The 17,447-nt window shown below is 31.6% G+C and overlaps 1 protein-coding gene across 2 annotated transcripts in view; it reads right to left on the bottom strand.

Moving 5' to 3' along the window:
- Positions 1-17,418, bottom strand: part of LOC144848459 (uncharacterized) — a 37,073-nt gene extending 19,655 nt beyond the window's left edge. For both annotated transcript variants that reach the window (XM_078705199.1, XM_078705200.1), the window contains exons 1-8: positions 15,583-17,418; positions 15,238-15,390; positions 12,536-12,871; positions 12,289-12,441; positions 10,103-10,255; positions 6,190-6,335; positions 1,347-1,461; positions 477-689 (exon numbers count right to left, since the gene is read on the bottom strand). In XM_078705199.1, coding sequence (XP_078561325.1) covers positions 477-689; positions 1,347-1,461; positions 6,190-6,335; positions 10,103-10,255; positions 12,289-12,441; positions 12,536-12,871; positions 15,238-15,390; positions 15,583-17,358 — 3,045 coding nt within the window. In that variant the 5' untranslated portion in view covers positions 17,359-17,418. The remainder of the gene's footprint in view (positions 1-476; positions 690-1,346; positions 1,462-6,189; positions 6,336-10,102; positions 10,256-12,288; positions 12,442-12,535; positions 12,872-15,237; positions 15,391-15,582) is intronic.
- Positions 17,419-17,447: the final 29 nt, after the last annotated feature.

Raw genomic sequence — 17,447 nt, 5'->3', positions numbered from 1 at the left:
TAAATGGGATTCACTACCTGAATGAGTTGTAACCAGCAAAAGTATTAACCCAAAAAAAAACCCAATGAGAGAAAAGGCACTTTATTATACAAAAATGAAGTTTTGGAAGTGCAGTTATTATTATGATTATGTTTCCTAATTTAATTTTCAAGGGACACTAACTTTAGTCCTGGAATAACTTTAGTTCTGGATTAACTTTAGTCCATCTTTATTCATGGACTATGTTTAGTACTGGACTATCTTTAGTCCTGGACTAACTTTAGTCCATCTTTAGTCCAGGACTATATTTAGTCCATCTTTAGTCATGGACTATGTTTAGTACTTTACTATCTTTAGTCCTGGACTATCTTTAGTCCTGAACTAACTTTAGTCCTGGACTAACTTTAGTCCTGGACTATCTTTGGTCCTGGATTATCTTTAGTCCATGATTAGGCTAGCTCTTTATATCCTACCTATTAAACTATATTTTTACTAACCTTAGGTACACGAGCATCAACCATGAGCTGTTTCTTGGTTTGATTGTCTGCATCGTTGACATAATTCGCTACAAGTTGTTTACCTGCAAGTGGTGGCAGACTTGATGAATTTTTTACTCCGACCGAGTTCTTGAAATGAGACCTGTTCTGAATAAGTACTGGGGCAGGTGGTAGAGGGCGCTGTTCTCTAACGTGGCTGAACAGCAGCTGATCCTGGAGAAAAAATAAAAGTTTATAAGTTTGTCAAATTCTTCACACACCAATAGCCTTTTAGATATATTGATAATATTTTTTTAATGTTTTTTAATAAATATTTCTTTTTAATATCACATAATAGGTATTCACTTTTTTGGGAAAAAAGTCATTTACATGGAAAAAAAGTCATTTACATGAAAAAAAAAATGTTAAGCAAAAAATAGCCTATTCAAAGTTTTCATTTTTTCCCCTCATTTTTCATGTTTTTTGGGGACAATACATCAGGATATTGGGGTGTAATAATCTAACTATACTCATGTATGATTTGATTTGAATTTATTTGGAAAATCATTATAAAAAATACATACAAATTGATAACATAATAATTATTGAGATACAACTAAATACATTATAAAACATTTTATGTATGTCTGATAGCCCAAAAAGCTACAGAATAGAAATAGCCAATGGTTAAAAAATAATATGTGTCCAGTGTAATTGTCCTGTTCAAAGTAGGATAGTGCAGTACAGGAAAATGACAAATCTTCTGAAGGGAAGGGACTATCTGTTTGATAGTGGGGAAGAAAAGGATATACTGCCCTCTATTTTATTGGTGTACATTAAGGAATCGGAATGGTGAAATTCAGTGGCTGTAAATTTTAGAAATAAACAAACCATCTCCGTATGCGACGTTTCTGAAGTGACACTAGATGATGACGGATGAATCCTTCCGCTACGTTTCCTGGATGCTCTACTTTTCACAGGGATATCTTCATCTAGGTCAGTGTCCCTACAATTAAAGAAAACAAGAGTTCATTAAACATAATCTCCAGATTTACTAAAATCCAAAGATAATCTTGCTAGGATTATCATTGAATCGTGGACACTAACACCATTTGCTTATACATTAATTATTATATAAATCATGAATTTTTATGAGTTGAATGGGAAGAATATTTTATGAATTAAAGGAACACACATTGTCCTAACGTAAACTGAAACAGTCCCACGTCATAGCACACATAAAATTTTCTCTGTCTTTCTTTTATATAACAGTTTGACTAAATAAAATTATGCAAATTAGACTTTACATTCTATTTTGGTGACATATTCGAAAATATTTAATTAAATTACGAAAAAGTATGGTTTAACATTTTATGGCCAGACGTTGGTTTTGTATTTATAGAGACGTGATCGATACAATTGATTTTGCATCTAATAGCTTTGTAATGTTTATATATATCTGCAAAATGACGACAGGTGGTTCATTGGTATAAATCAATATGTACAATGTCTACATATATTTCAACATTATCAACAACCATTGTGCATATTATATCATATGCAATATCACGTCAGTATGGTGACGTACAGTGAATATCTATATATAAATTTACGTAAGGGCAAAATTCGGTAATTCGCGCGATACTTCCAGAATGGTATCGATGGTATATCAAGTTGGTTCGTACTTTCGGTACTGATTTTAACCACCTGATGTAACCCTGTTTACTAATTAAATTGAGTTAGATAATTAGTTATTGACAATTAAAACGAATTTAGGTTCAACGATTTTCCCCAAATAGGGGTGTTTTCCGATCGTGGTATACACTGTCCAATGCATGTCTATCTTGAAAAATACCCGAATACAATAATACAAGGATGCTTCGCATTTTCCTATCTCCTCCTACGATAATTGTTTTTAATGGCTGAAAACCGGTTGAACAGCTCGAGTACAGCATCATAATGTTGAAGACAGACCTATTTTCTTAAAAACATACTATTTTGATAGATTTAATATACGTTTATACAAATGTATTGATTTCCGATGAATGGAACATTCCAATATAACTCTTTGCTTTAACACAAGCTATAGGTAAATTTATTGGCCCTTGGGGAATTAACCTAAAACCTATATAGATATAGTATTGCAATACTTGGACATTACTGTAAATACGTATTAACATTTCATCAAACATGAAAAATATTTCGTTACTGGGTAGATAAAGAATAATAATATTTAAAAATTGTTCTTCTTTGTATCCTCTTCCCCATCCCTCAACCCCAATGTTACACACAAAACACAAATTGGGTTTGTTTAAATGAGTCTAAATAACAAATTTTGACTCATTTTGTGACAAGTTTCTCTTTAGGAAGTAATTCCCAGTGTGCTAATTTTAGTTTAATACATAAATCATCGTGTCTGTTTATTCGTTTCTGTAAACGACAATAACTATTATAGTCCTGCAGTACGTACATTTAAAAAAAAGCATTTTTTTACGCTGAAATTACTGTGTATTCGAGAACCATCTGTGGGCACGACCTAGATGGTACGCAAGCGAAGCAATATACAAATAAACTGTACTACTGACAGTTGCTTCTCAACGTTTGTATTAATTAATAATTACAAAGAATATAAACGTTGTAGTGGTACGTGTATCGTTACATGTACTATGCTATTTCAATCGACTATGACAGTGACAGTTTTAACAAAGTATTAAATCGCAAATGCGTTACTGTATCAAGTGGTATATTATTTATAGGCCTATCAAACAAGAAAAACATATTTCATTACTGAGTAGATAAAGAATATATTTAAAAAAATTGTTCTTCTTTGTACCCATATCCTCTTCCCCATCCCTCAAACCTAATGTTACACACAAAACACAAATTGGGTTTGTTTAAATGAGTCAAAATAACAAATTTGGACTCATTTTGTGACAAGTTTCTCTTTTGGAAGTAATTCCCAGTGTGCTAATTTTAGTTTAATACATAAATCATCGTGTCTATTTATTCTTTTCTGTAAACGACAATAACTATTATAGTTCTGCAGTACATACATTAAAAAAAACCCCATATTTTTACGCTGAAATTACTGTGTATTCGAGAACCATCTGTGGGCGCGACCTAGATGGTACGCGAGCGAAGCAATATACAAATAAACTGTACTACTGACAGTTGCTTCTCAACATTTGTATTAATTAATAATTACAAAGAATATAAACGTTGTAGTGGTACGTGTATCGTTACATGTACTATGCTATTTCAATCGACTATGACAGTGACAGTTTTAACAAAGTATTAAATCGCAAATGTGTTACTGTATCAAGTGGTATATTATTTATAGGCCTATCAAACATGAAAAACATATTTCGTTACTGAGTAGATAAAGAATATATTTTAAAAAATTGTTCTTTTTTGTACCCATATCCTCTTCCCCATCCCTCAACCCTAATGTTACACACAAAACACAAATTGGGTTTGTTTAAATGAGTCAAAATAACAAATTTGGACTCATTTTGTGACAAGTTTCTCTTTCGGAAGTAATTCCCAGTGTGCTAATTTTAGTTTAATACATAAATCATCGTGTCTATTTATTCTTTTCTGTAAATGACAATAACTATTATAGTCCTGCAGTACGTACATTAAAAAAAAACCCATTTTTTTAACGCTGAAAATTACTGTGTATTCGAGAACCATCTGTGGGCGCGACCTAGATGGTACGCGAGCGAAGCAATATACAAATAAACTGTACTACTGACAGTTGCTTCTCAACGTTTGTATTAATTAATAATTACAAAGAATATAAACGTTGTAGTGGTACGTATATCGTTACATGTACTATGCTATTTCAATCGACTATGACAGTGACAGTTTTAACAAAGTATTAAATCGCAAATGTGTTACTGTATCAAGTGGTATATTATTTATAGGCCTATCAAACATGAAAAACATATTTCGTTACTGAGTATATAAAGAATATATTTAAAAATTGTTCTTCTTTGTACCCATATCCTCTTCCCCATCCCTCAACCCTAATGTTACACACAAAACACAAATTGGGTTTGTTTAAATGAGTACAAATAACAAATTTGGACTCATTTTGTGACAAAGTTTCTCTTTCGGAAGTAATTCCCAGTGTGCTAATTTTAGTTTAATACATAAATCATCGTGTCTATTTATTCATTTCTGTAAACCACAATAACTATTATAGTCCTGCAGTACGTACATTTTAAAAAAGCATTTTTCTTTACGCTGAAATTAATGTGTATCTATGGGCACGACCTAGATGGTACGCGAGCGAAGCGAGCGTACCATTTAGTAAATGTAAATTTACTTAATTTTTAATATTTAATGATTCCATAACCAGGATCCAGTGACTAAAGTATGATTGAGATATCCATAACAAGTTATTGTTATACATTTCATATTTACATTACCAGACAGAAACTGTTTTTGTCAATTAATAAGCTTTGGACTACCATATTTAATAAATAATAATAAGAATAAACGCTCACCATGGAACATCGTTTGGAATATAAACGTAGCCCTCGAATAAAGACCCAGACTTTTTTTCTTTGGATAAATGTCCCACCAGATTCATATACAGCTGTATTTTAACACATTTCTATTTGTAGTAGAATTTATTGACAAATTATAATAAAGCATTAGTACTAGATTTGATAATTTCTTGATATTAAATGTGATTTTTTACATCATGCTGGCATTTATTTGAGTATATTATTCTACCATTTTACACTCCAAAAAAATAAATGCCCACCTCAAATAAAAGCTTTACTTAAAGATATATTGTCCCCCAAAAACATGAAAAATAAAGATAAATAAATAAATAAAAATCAGACTTTGAATAGATTATTTTGTAGTTTTAATAAAGTCAATCACTTCCGTAGAAAACAAAATTGCAAAAATTAACGTTTCCCTTATAAAATGACAAAATAAATGGTTAAACTCAACCAAAATCCCATTGGCTGGCAGCCAATTTGACAATTTTTTCTTTAAATTAGTTTTTCTGGTAAACTTTTTTTTTCCAATCCAATTTTTGGTCATAGTGGATAACCTTTAGTTGACATTAAAATGGCAAATGCAAAAATAAAAATTTAAACAAGTAATATTTCTTACAAAAAACGCTGCTCGACATTTTAAAATTAATCATTGTTCTTTCTTCAGATATATTTATAATTAATTATTAAGAAGATGTCCTTTAATCGCAAAAATACATACACATCAAAGATAGTTCTTTAATTATGAATCACATGCCCATTTAAAAATGGTCACTTTTGAACTTTAATGTGCTGTGTGTGTGTGTGACCTCAACCTGTATGCATGCAACTGAATACCCTCTAGAGACAACGTGACTTCACGAGGGTATAAGTGAGAAAATTCTTCCCAGTCTGTTGATTCGCGTCAACCAATCAAAAGGCGAGAATCCAAAATCGTTCAACCGTGAACCCTCATAGACTCTCTTTTCCGAGACATTTTTTGGGTCCAGCCAGCAGCTGGGATCTATAAATTATAGTCGAGTTTACAAAGTCGCAAAACTGTCGGCCTTAGATACTATAACTACTGCTTGCTTTAGCTTCTGAATGAGTAGTCCTCATGGGACGTAGCTGGCTAGAGCAGCAGCGTGAAAATCTTTAAAGAAACTTCTCTCTAAAAACCCTCCTGAACAATAAACGCCCTGGTAATTAAAATATGGTTCAAAAAAGTTAAAAAAACTTACTTCATTTGGGTACCTTGACTGTGATGTTTACCATTACGGTACCTTGGTTCATTGAAGCTAGTTTCGCTGGCAATCAGTTTTCCTCGATCAATACTAACTTTAAAACGTCCCAATTCAAGCGCAGATACAGCTCGATCTACTGTTTGCTATTTTTAATAAAAATGTAATCTCAAATAAAACTGTGAAATGCGTTATTATTATTTTATTTCAGGTAAGGTAGGAAAAACATTTCTTTTTATATTCTATATTTGGCTTTACTATACACAGACCTTGTATCATATGAGAATTTACTTTGAGTAAATTTATTTGGGTATATAGAATTCAAATGGTTGAGATATGTTACTGAATCTCGTGAGACAGTGTGAGCAGTACATTTACAACATCTATGTATAGTCAACAATTAATAATAGATGAATACATGCAAATTTGACGTTTTGGCTTTTTCAATTTCATTAAATCTTAATAAACATAAAATAAGCCTACAATGAATGATTTATATATCTCCATTTACTTCTTCAAAGTTCAAATTCTTGCTAATAAACCAAGAATTTAAATGACATTATGCTACCGAAATGCTTTGAAGTAGACGGCTGATAACATCATAAACATTTCACACAGGTTATTTATAGATAGTTGTTGATTGAGCAGATTAACACACTCCTATATGTATTAATATGTAAAGGTTTTAAAAATTAAAGAGATCAACGTATTACAAACTGAAAATCAGAATAACAAAAATAAATTGAATCAAACAAACAATCTAATGAAAGCTTACATTTTGAAATTAATAAATAAATTATAAAAATAAATATTCAAGCCACAGTTATCATAATATGAAATACTTGCAATCTAATTGAATGTTTGCCAATTCTAAAAGTGTTATAAATTAAAAATATGTTGCTATAGTGTTTTCTCACTGTACAGTCATATTTATGTAAAGTATAAGCAATCCATTCAATAACTCAATTGTTATAGGAAATAAGCATTCCAATTTCAAAAGTGGTATAAAATAAATTTCATTTGCAAAATCTAAAGTGCTGTAATTCTATTAAATAAATTTTCAATCGATTCAACTGAGTGAGTGGCCAGGCATTTAAGACAGTGACTCCACGTAATCCATAGTTATAATATTGGCAAGAGTTTGAGTTGGTGGTAGTACGAGACGTTTTAGAAATTAAGCACTATATGCCTAGCTCCAGTGTACACAAAATGATCGTGTACACTTAGAACCTGGTGTGGTACTACCCCGGTGTGATACTTTACACACAGCCACTGTTGTAGAAAGAGCACCTGAATTTACACCGATATGACGTGATCAACACAGAGGCTTGAGGCCCCTGGTTTAGGAACCCCAAGTGGCCTTCTAACACTGGAGGCCTCGGGCATTTTTAGTCTTTTCGACATATTTAAATGCCTGTTTTTTCCTCACCCCCATAAGCTCCGGGGCCCCTGAGTTTGGCCAGTGAGCACTCATAGCCTTTACGACACTGGACGTGATGTGGTAGAAAAGTGTAACATCCAAGTTCACAGCGCCATGAGCAATGATCTTTATTAGCATCACATTATAGGACCATTTTACTCTAAAATCGGTTTGAAATTTGTCTATACCAATATACAGTATACTGTAATGGTAGGCATATCCTTTTAATAACATTTGTTTTAGATCCAATTTGATACAAAATAAATTAGATTTGCGATATTTTATTCACTAATTCATATCCTGAGTCATAGCAGCATGTAATAAATTAGAGAATCCATTTAATAACAGGTTACTTCAATACAAGATTAACAAGTATACGATCTGAAAAGTGCCAGAAAATAAATTAAACTCTGAGGTTTACATTTGCTAATTTGATGCGTCCATATGTGTATGACTCACGTTGCACACTCCTAAAACAATGTTATGTATGGTACTGTATGGCATCTATTGAATAAACCTGGTTTGGAATACAAAGGTAAAACATATGGCAAATTTAGTGGTGGGCGTGGAGACATTTTAAATATTTACAAAAAGTGGATAATGCACAGTATTTTCTTGAACAAATAAAGTTGGAAATATTTGATAATGGCGCGAGCTTGTGTTTTTTACCATACTAATCATACTTATGAGAATCAATATCAAAAGGCATTCAATGAAAATACAGACCATCTTTTACGTGACATGTTTCGAGAATTCTATTCTCACCATTAGAATTGTAATCAACGCCTAGAGTACTTATATACCTACTACACAGTTGTATTTAAATGAGCCAATAATAAACATAATAAAGAATGAGGTAAGCGGACAACATAACAATCATATTGCAAGCTTGATGCCTAAGTTATAGATTTGTTTGTTCAAGGAAAGTTTCTTCCACGTGATGGAGGGCCTTACACCGTTCTGAATCCTGAAGTTTTTAACATTTTTTAAATTTGTAAACATTTTTAATACTTTTAAATTTTTATCCTGCAGGCCTATGTCTTTAACAATTTGAATTTTATATTTATTGTTTTTATAATAAGTGATTTTTAATTGTAATTTTGTTTTAATTTTTTGATTGTATGTTCTACATTTCTGAATGTCTTTTATATTTGTATATTGCATTTTATTTTTCTGAGTGAAACGCTTTTGTTAAACTTCAATCTTTCGTTTGATTGCAATAAAGTTCTATTCGTATTCGTATTCGTATCCTGCAGATGTTGAAAAATGTGAGAAGCATTCCTGAGATGTTCACCCACCCTCATTGATAACCGTCTATTGTTTTCAACAATATACATGGAATTACATCCCATACATTTAAATTTAACACAAGAGCGGAACATATCCGGGAAAGGGTCCTTAGACTAAAAAAGTTTGAAATCTTAAATGATTTAAATGCTCATTTAATATTAATTCATTTGCAACATTTACGTGTTATTTTATTGATCCTTTGTTGTGTATATTTAACAAATTGTAAGGCAATTTAAAATAAAAAACATTCTTTTGTTCATTAATCATTGCAATGAGAGAAAATATTATTTAGATATATATTCATTTTTATTATTAATCATTCTGAGGGGAAACAGTTCTTACTTAAAATGGTTTTAAGAATAGAAATGTCATTGTTAAAGCTAGACCAGGAATTGTTTAGTTTGTAATCATACTTAGTGGCGCCTAGTATTTGCTTGTTACAGAATATATTCATTGTTTTATATTGATTGCGTTTTGTATAGTAAAGTGACACGACAGCATTCTTTACCACAAAATAATAAACTTCAATGGCCGTATTCACCGAAAACATTCCCTTAAAAGATGTATTGTCCCACTGAAAAAATAACTAAACAAATATGCCATTTTAATGCCACAAAATAGTTATTCACTTTGACCAAAAATAAGATAAAAAAAAAAAAATTGGCTGCCAGTCAATGGGTTTTTTGTTGAATTTAAACATTTATTTGTCATTTTATAAGTGAAAACATTTTTTTTCGTTTTTTCTTCTATGGAAGTGATTAACTTTATTAAAACTACAAAATTATTTTGATTTTTCATGTGGGGACAATACATCTTAAAATAAATTAAATAATTAAGGATTTCTCGTAAAGTGGTATTCATTTTGATACAAACAATTTTAAATTTTAGTGTACCACTTGGCCTACATTTAAATGGTGAATGTAAATATCTACTGCCTATTTGACAGCTCTTATATAAAAAAGGAAGATTGTCATATGGTTTGAGAGAGGCTTTCTTAAGCACTATCAAACTTTATGTGACAAAAACATTTTATTTGCCCATATATGGACATGACGTCAAATTACTACCATATTTGGGCACATCACATCTTTTTTGCCAAATTAATTTGATAGTGTAGACTGAGCTTTACTCTGTGGAAATAGATCAAAAGTATGTAGATTTAAAGTTGGCACTAAATAAATATAGAAATAAAGATTTGCTTACCAGAGATGTTATTTCTGTTTTTCCTGTTCGTTTTTTGCAGTAAAAATAAACTGCGATTGCAATGAAGATGAGAATGAAAATAATAACAACAGCCAGAGCTATCCAGAAAGCAATGTAACTTGTTCTTTCTATTAGTAACTTTAACTCCAAGACCTGGGAAATTAAAAAAAACATTTAATTAGTTCGATCCAACAATGACACAATATGTATTTTGGAGACAGTCGACCTTAAAGCTTTAAAAATAATTCCAACCGCTGTTAGAATTTTTGCTATGGATTATTTTATCAATATTCAGGTACCCTATTTATTCGCTGAAACGCCCCGCTTTGAATAAATGCCCATCCCCATCTCTCCCCCATAAAACATCGTTTGAAAAAAAACGCCCCCACAACCCTCAAATAAATAGGTCCTTTATTTTTTCTCTCAAATAAACGTCCCAACACATGCATAAACACACAATATATTGTATTACAACACATTACTGTTTTTTGACTTCCATTGACATTATTTGTGTAGTATTTTTTCATATCTAGTGAGTATTTGTGACGTTTTTTTGTTCAAAAAATAACTTTGACTTCCAGTCAAAGTTTTCGATCAAAACATATCTTATAATGCAACGCGCTTGTTTGGCTACTCTGTATGCATAATCATAAAACTTCCTCGCGATCTGTGTAAGAACACCTTCTCAACCTTTATGAGTTGTAAACAATCCTAATTAGCATCATGCATAATGCATACTCATGGTTTGAAATCTTTGTTTACTTTCGCTCGTGACGATTTTCCAGACGAAATGTAATCTAATTAATTTACCTGTTAATTACGTAAACTTGTTGTTTTTGGCTCGAATTTTCGACTTAAAGTGAATAACTTTAATATTACTTTGATATGGCCAATTTAAATTTATAATATTTTGACCTTCATTTTCAAGGGACAATACATCTTTAATAAAAGTATGATGCAGCAACGATGCAAATACAGGGGCAATTTTAGAAGTTTCTGTTAGTTGGTATGACATGTTGGGGTACTTTATAGTTAATTTTATTAATATTCAGGGAACATTTTGAGCTGAAAGTTAAAAATTAATGGAAATTACAGATGGGAGTAGAGGTATGAGACCAGTACGTACATGTGAGGATCTAGACTTGTGTTTTCACCTAGATTTAATTGAAGAGTAAATTGTCTTCAAAAGAAATTTAGGAGCTGGACTAAAGTACCGTACATAAAAAAACTTGCTGAGATAATATAATTAATTTTGTAATATCACAAACTTGTGTAAAAACAATAAATGTTGATTGAACGAGTTGTGCTGTACATCAGTCCCGTGAATAAATAAAGTTTATATACGGTATAATTATAATCTATAAATCATACACAAATAATTATCGATGAAGTACACATTACAATATAAAATTCTTTTATATTCATTGTTTACAATTTGTTTACGACATTTTTCCATTATGGCAGAGATATTAATTTCAATATTTTGTTGAGTTTAAATAACTAATAATCATAAGATGTATTTAATCAGCTGTTTATTAAAAGACAAATATTACAGAATTTCTGGAATCCATTACAATAAAAATCAATACAAAGTTCTTTAAACAAAAAACAATTCAAAAAATTGTAAATGAAGATTAATAGCAAACAAACCACAATTTTAATCAATTCATCAAAATTGAAAAATAATGGCGTTGTCAATTAATTTTGTTCTATGACACGTTTATCAACTCATGCATAAAGAGAATCGCATTCAAAATGAAATGAAGAAATCATTGAAAAGTCTCTCCATAATGTGAGCACATTTAAAAAACAAATCAATATGGAAACGTCTCTAAATACCACACTACATACTGTAAAGTACACTCTTATACTTAATAACTACACGCATATGTTTTAGAATACTAAGGCACTATAGTCTAGAAAAGAGTATTTAGACTAAGTTAAGGTTATGTTAAGTTACATTTAGTAGTGACGTTCATTATATTTAGGGGTTATGTTAATACTAGCCTTTAGGGTTAGGTGCATGTGGTACTAAGCTGTCTACACTATCAAACATGTGCCCATATATGGACATGATGATATACCACTGCCATATGGCATATCATTACCATTGGTTTACATCACACTTTTTTGTCACATAAAGTTTGATAGTGTAGACAGAGCTTAAAAAACATAATAAAATTTACTTCATATCCCAGCTGTGCACTCATATTATCTGTTGTAAGACGTTTGTAGGTATCTAAAGCCGTTTTTCCATCAATGACTGCTTGGTTGGAGTAGACAAAAAACTGAATATACACTTCGTCAGAGGTTGAAGTTGTCCTGCGAGAATCAGTGATCTGCAAGAACAATTAAATTCAAAGAAGAAATGTAAATAAATATTCTCCATTTTCCTCAACATCTGTAAATGTAACACAATTTAAACCAACTCACATAAATCTCATCCGTTTCACTTGGATCATTTGTTGCTCTTTTCTTACGACTAAAGATTTTCCCATGAGATAAGAATTTAGAAGAATATCGTTTCTCAGTTAACATTTTAACAGCATTTGATTGGCCAATAGCACGCTTCTTCCTCCTATCACGTCCTTCGGCTTCAATGTATAGGATCTCCAGATTGTTCTCCAAATCTACAATAGCAGGTTCTTCTTCATCTCTGTTGACTCTAATCAGCATGACCAGTTGATCCTCGTGGGATGCATGAGGCTCTCTGGTTGGTGCTAAAGCCGTTGAAGGAAGAGACACTGCATAGCTTGGCGTTGCCACAACCTATATAAACATTAAATTTGGATTGAAATAATATTCAATTTGGATAACTGGATATTCCTTTATACAGTTTATTTATTTTATAGTTAGTTTACAGTAGTAGCATTCTTCAATAATCTATCTTGTTTAAATGTATTGTCCCCCAAAAACATGAAAAATGAAGATTAATTAAATCAGACTTTGAATAGGTTATTTTGTAGTTTTAATAAAGTGGATCACTTCCGTAGAAAAAAAAAACGGAAAAAAATTATGTTTTCACTTATAAAATAACATGATAAATGGTTAAATTCAACCAAAAATTCTTTGGCTAGCAGCCAATTTGACTATTTTTTGCTTTAAATTCCATTTTAAATTTTCAGAAAAATAAATAAATTAAAATGGCATATTCAACAAAAAAAATTGTATAAAATTATTTTTCAGGGGGATAATAATCTTTAACACTTTGACTGCCAAACACGAAGATCTTCGTTTTTGGAAACACAACGCTTGACTGCCAAACACAAAGATCTTCGTTTTTTGCGTTTTTTTACGAAATCCGGTAGATAGGTTAATTATTGGTATATACTATAAATATGAACACTATATTCGGTCTGGACCGTTAATATTTTACAATTTGAAATTAACTAATCTGGTTATGAACGACTGTCAAAATGGTATCCATTACAATAAAATCAATACAAAGTTCTTTAAACAAAAAACAATGCAAAAAATTGTAAATGAAGATTAATAGCAAACAAACCACAATTTTAATCAATTCATCAAAATTGAAAAATAATGGTGTTGTCAATTAATTTTGTTCTATGACACGTTTATCAACTCATGCATAAAGATAATCGCATTCAAAATGAAATGAAGAAATCATTAAACTAGTCTCTGCATAATGTGAGCACATTTAAAAAACAAATCAATATGGAAACGTCTCTAAATACCACACTACATACTGTAAAGTACACTCTTATACTTAATAACTACACGCATATGTTTTAGAATACTAAGGCACTATAGTCAAGAGTATTTAGACTAGGCCTAGTCGTAAAACGGTTCCGGACCAACTTTAGGCCTGGTTAACTAGGCCTGGTGTCTTTACTATGTGGATTTTGGCGAAACATTGATGTAAGATTTATGATTTATAAAATGTAATACATTTTTCGATAGTGATAACTTGTAACAAGTACAGTGGATTGATAAGTTTCTATAAATAGGCCTACTAGATGCCATACACAGCATTACATATAGTTTCACTTACCTTGAAAAAAGTTCTTTTTAAAAATATTTTTTAAATTAAAATTTTAAAGAAAAAAACCAAAATGGAAAGTTTGTGCACATTAAAAATAAACATTTGGTATCCCCCAACACTGGTCTGCATCCATGCCAGTAAAAAGGAAAAGGCATCATACAATATCGTGGATACTATTTTAGATCTTTATTCATCAAAATCAACATAACATATAACAACGGCACCACAGGGTAAACATCATCATCACGGCAAGACTGGCGTAGTTTAAAAACTTTTAGTTTTAATTTAGCAAAGTTTTAGAGTGAATAAAAATATATAATAAATATTTCAAAGAGTCAATTTCTCTAAAAGAAAATTTACTACACTCTGTTGCCTAATATAACAATTTTAAATGTTGAAAATGCATGATTTATGTTCACAGTGAAGCGGCAATTACAAATGTTTTCAATGTTTAAATATAGATATTACTGCTTTTAGCTGAATTTACTACTCATGAAAGCGAAACGGCAAGATAATGTATGTTGTCGCCGAAGGACACTGCCTTTCCATTCAACACATCCTGTGTTGGCTTATAAATAACAGATAAGAAAGATTTACTGTTAAAAAGGGTATCTGAAAAAAACTCCTGAACTTTGACATTTCTACTACTTTGATCGCCATACCACTGGGGCATACTGTATGACTGATTCTTTTTACCTTCAACAAGATAGAGTAGGTTTGTATGCATTATAGAAAATTCAATCTATCATTTATTTCAATATAAGAATAATTAATTGGTAAATGGAAAAACATCTATTTCATGAATTCAGAATGTTACAATAAGGGTGAGGAGTAGTGGGGGCCAGGGAAGGGAGGGAAAGGATGTTGTAATGCTGTATGGTTGGTTGTTGTCCATTAAGAGTGCTCACAGAGGGGTGTTTACATTTCTACTTTTCAAGTTATGTATGATTCCTCATCAGATAGGGAATGGTCTATGTTGGTTTATCCAGGTAAGCTTGGCACAAAATATACATTTTATCCATGTAATCTTAAACACTGATATTGTTAATGATGACAAAATAAGTGTTACCTATAAAATGTGTTATTTTCTTACATAAGGTAACAATAATGCTTATAAAAATAATTAACTTACCTCATATGGTAATATATCTGTATAATCACTTTGGTTTAACTGATTATATGCATTTAGTACAGTATCTGTTGGAACAATAGCATTGTCTTCAACGACATAATAGTTGGCAGTAGTTAGAGTTGCATCATCATCTGCTCTTGTTACACCAGTTACCTGAATAAACATGTTTTGAATTTATAATTAATCTTTATTATTCTCAGGTAGTTTCCATTTCTCTCTTTCTACATATTTTTGGATAATTTTACAAGTTGCATCATTAATTAAAACATGCAGGTAGGTACAAACATCAGACAATATGACGACATGTACAAGTATACAGAGTTAAATGATTGGTATGGTACTCACAACAACTTCAATATCAGAATTAGGGTCTGACTGCCTAACTTTTCTTCTGTGTGTTTTCCTAGAGTTGTCTATGTTTCTTTTTACTCTGTCTCTATCACCCACTAGTCCATGAAAAAGAAACTCTTGGTTGTTTGCACCACCTACATACTCATGTCGGTGTATAGATCGTCTCCTTCTCCGTGTTTCGACCTCAATTCCTTTAATATACAACTCTTCGAGGTCATAGCTAAGCTCCAGTTTAAATGATTCGGACTGTACATCAACGTTCACATCAACACTTAAAGTTATCTTAACTTGGTTTTCTAGTGCTATAGTTGTTTGATCCGGTGTAGTGAGTGGTGAGGTTTGATCCAGAAGCGGTGTAGTGGGTGATGATGTTTGGTTCTGTGGTGTAGTAGGCTGGGATGTTAGATTCGGTTGTGGTGTAGTAGGCTGGGATGTTTGATTCTGTTGTGATGTAGTAGGCTGGGATGTTTGATTCGGTTGTGGTGTAGTAGGCTGGGATGTTTGATTCTGTTGTGGTGTAGTCGGCTGGGATGTTTGATTCTGTGATGGTGTAATTGTAGACAACGGTGGTGTAGGGGTTGGCATCAATGTTGATAATGATAGAAATACTGAACTGGTCATTTCAGAAGAAGTCAAATCAGAAGATGGCAATTCTGTCATACTTGATATTGAATAAACTGATGATTCCATAATGTCCTCAGTAAGGGTAACATATGACATTATTGCTGGCAACGATGTGAAGAGTGAATCTGTTAACTCAGAATTCAAGGATTTGGTTGGTTGTACAGAAGTTAAATACAACATTTGACTATCTGTGCGTATGTCGAATATTGTTGAATAATCAAAATATTCTGTGGTTTCCAAAATTTGAGTAATAATTGATTTACTTGATTTTGATGCAGAAACTGAGACAGCTATTGATGATTCAAGTCTTGAAACTTGAGACATTTCTGTAGATGGTGTTATATCAATATTTTCAGAAGACAACTCTGGTATACTTGATATGGAATACATTGAAGCAGTATCTGGTATGGAACTGCTTAATGATTTGGTAGGTTGTATATAACTTATCATTTCACTGTTAGTGTCTAAAATTGTTGAATAATCAAGTATTGATTCTGTGGCTGTCACAATGTCAGTAAAAATTGACTCTGGTGAATCAATTAATTCTGTTAATAAATGGAAATCTGGAGTATGTGTCGTTGCAAAAGCTTCTGTTGATGAAACATCATTCGATTGACTCATTTCTGATGACAACAAAAGAAATGAGGGTACACCAGATGTTTCCAGAGATACTGACGTCACAACATTTTCAATAACTGTGGACTCAATTATCTCTGTGTAATATGATTCAAACTCATACAGTGATTCTGAAGGTAGAATATTAAATAATGATTGAGTTGGAGAAATATTATTTGAAAAATCGGAAGCCCCACTTTCTGTTGCACTACTTTGGAAAACTTCTCCAACTGTCTCTAAATACTCTACAGTACTTGTAAGTTCAACATTGTCTGTTTCCCAAACTGTTTCAGTAAAAACTGATTGCATATAAGATTCTAGATCCGTAGTAAAGCTTTCAATTAGTGATGGGGTAGCTGTACGAGGTAAAGAGACATCTATAGATTCTGTCATAAAAATAGTTTCAACCAACATGGTGAATTCTGATGAATCAACTTCAGTTAATGTTTGGTACGAATTCTGTAGATTACTCGTAACTGTTTCCATCAATTGTGGTGTTGAAGCACTAGATACCTCCATAGATTCTGTCATAAAAAGTGTTTGTATTTCAACCAATATAGTGCTGAATTTTGATGAATCTATTTCAGTTACTGTTTGATATTGATAAGAATTATCTTCTG

Source organism: Antedon bifida, chromosome 7 (assembly GCF_963402885.1).
Source record: "Antedon bifida chromosome 7, ecAntBifi1.1, whole genome shotgun sequence".
NCBI classification, from domain to species: domain Eukaryota; kingdom Metazoa; phylum Echinodermata; class Crinoidea; order Comatulida; family Antedonidae; genus Antedon; species Antedon bifida.
Note: the sequence above shows the minus strand (reverse complement) of the source record. Positions and strands in the feature narration are given on the sequence as shown.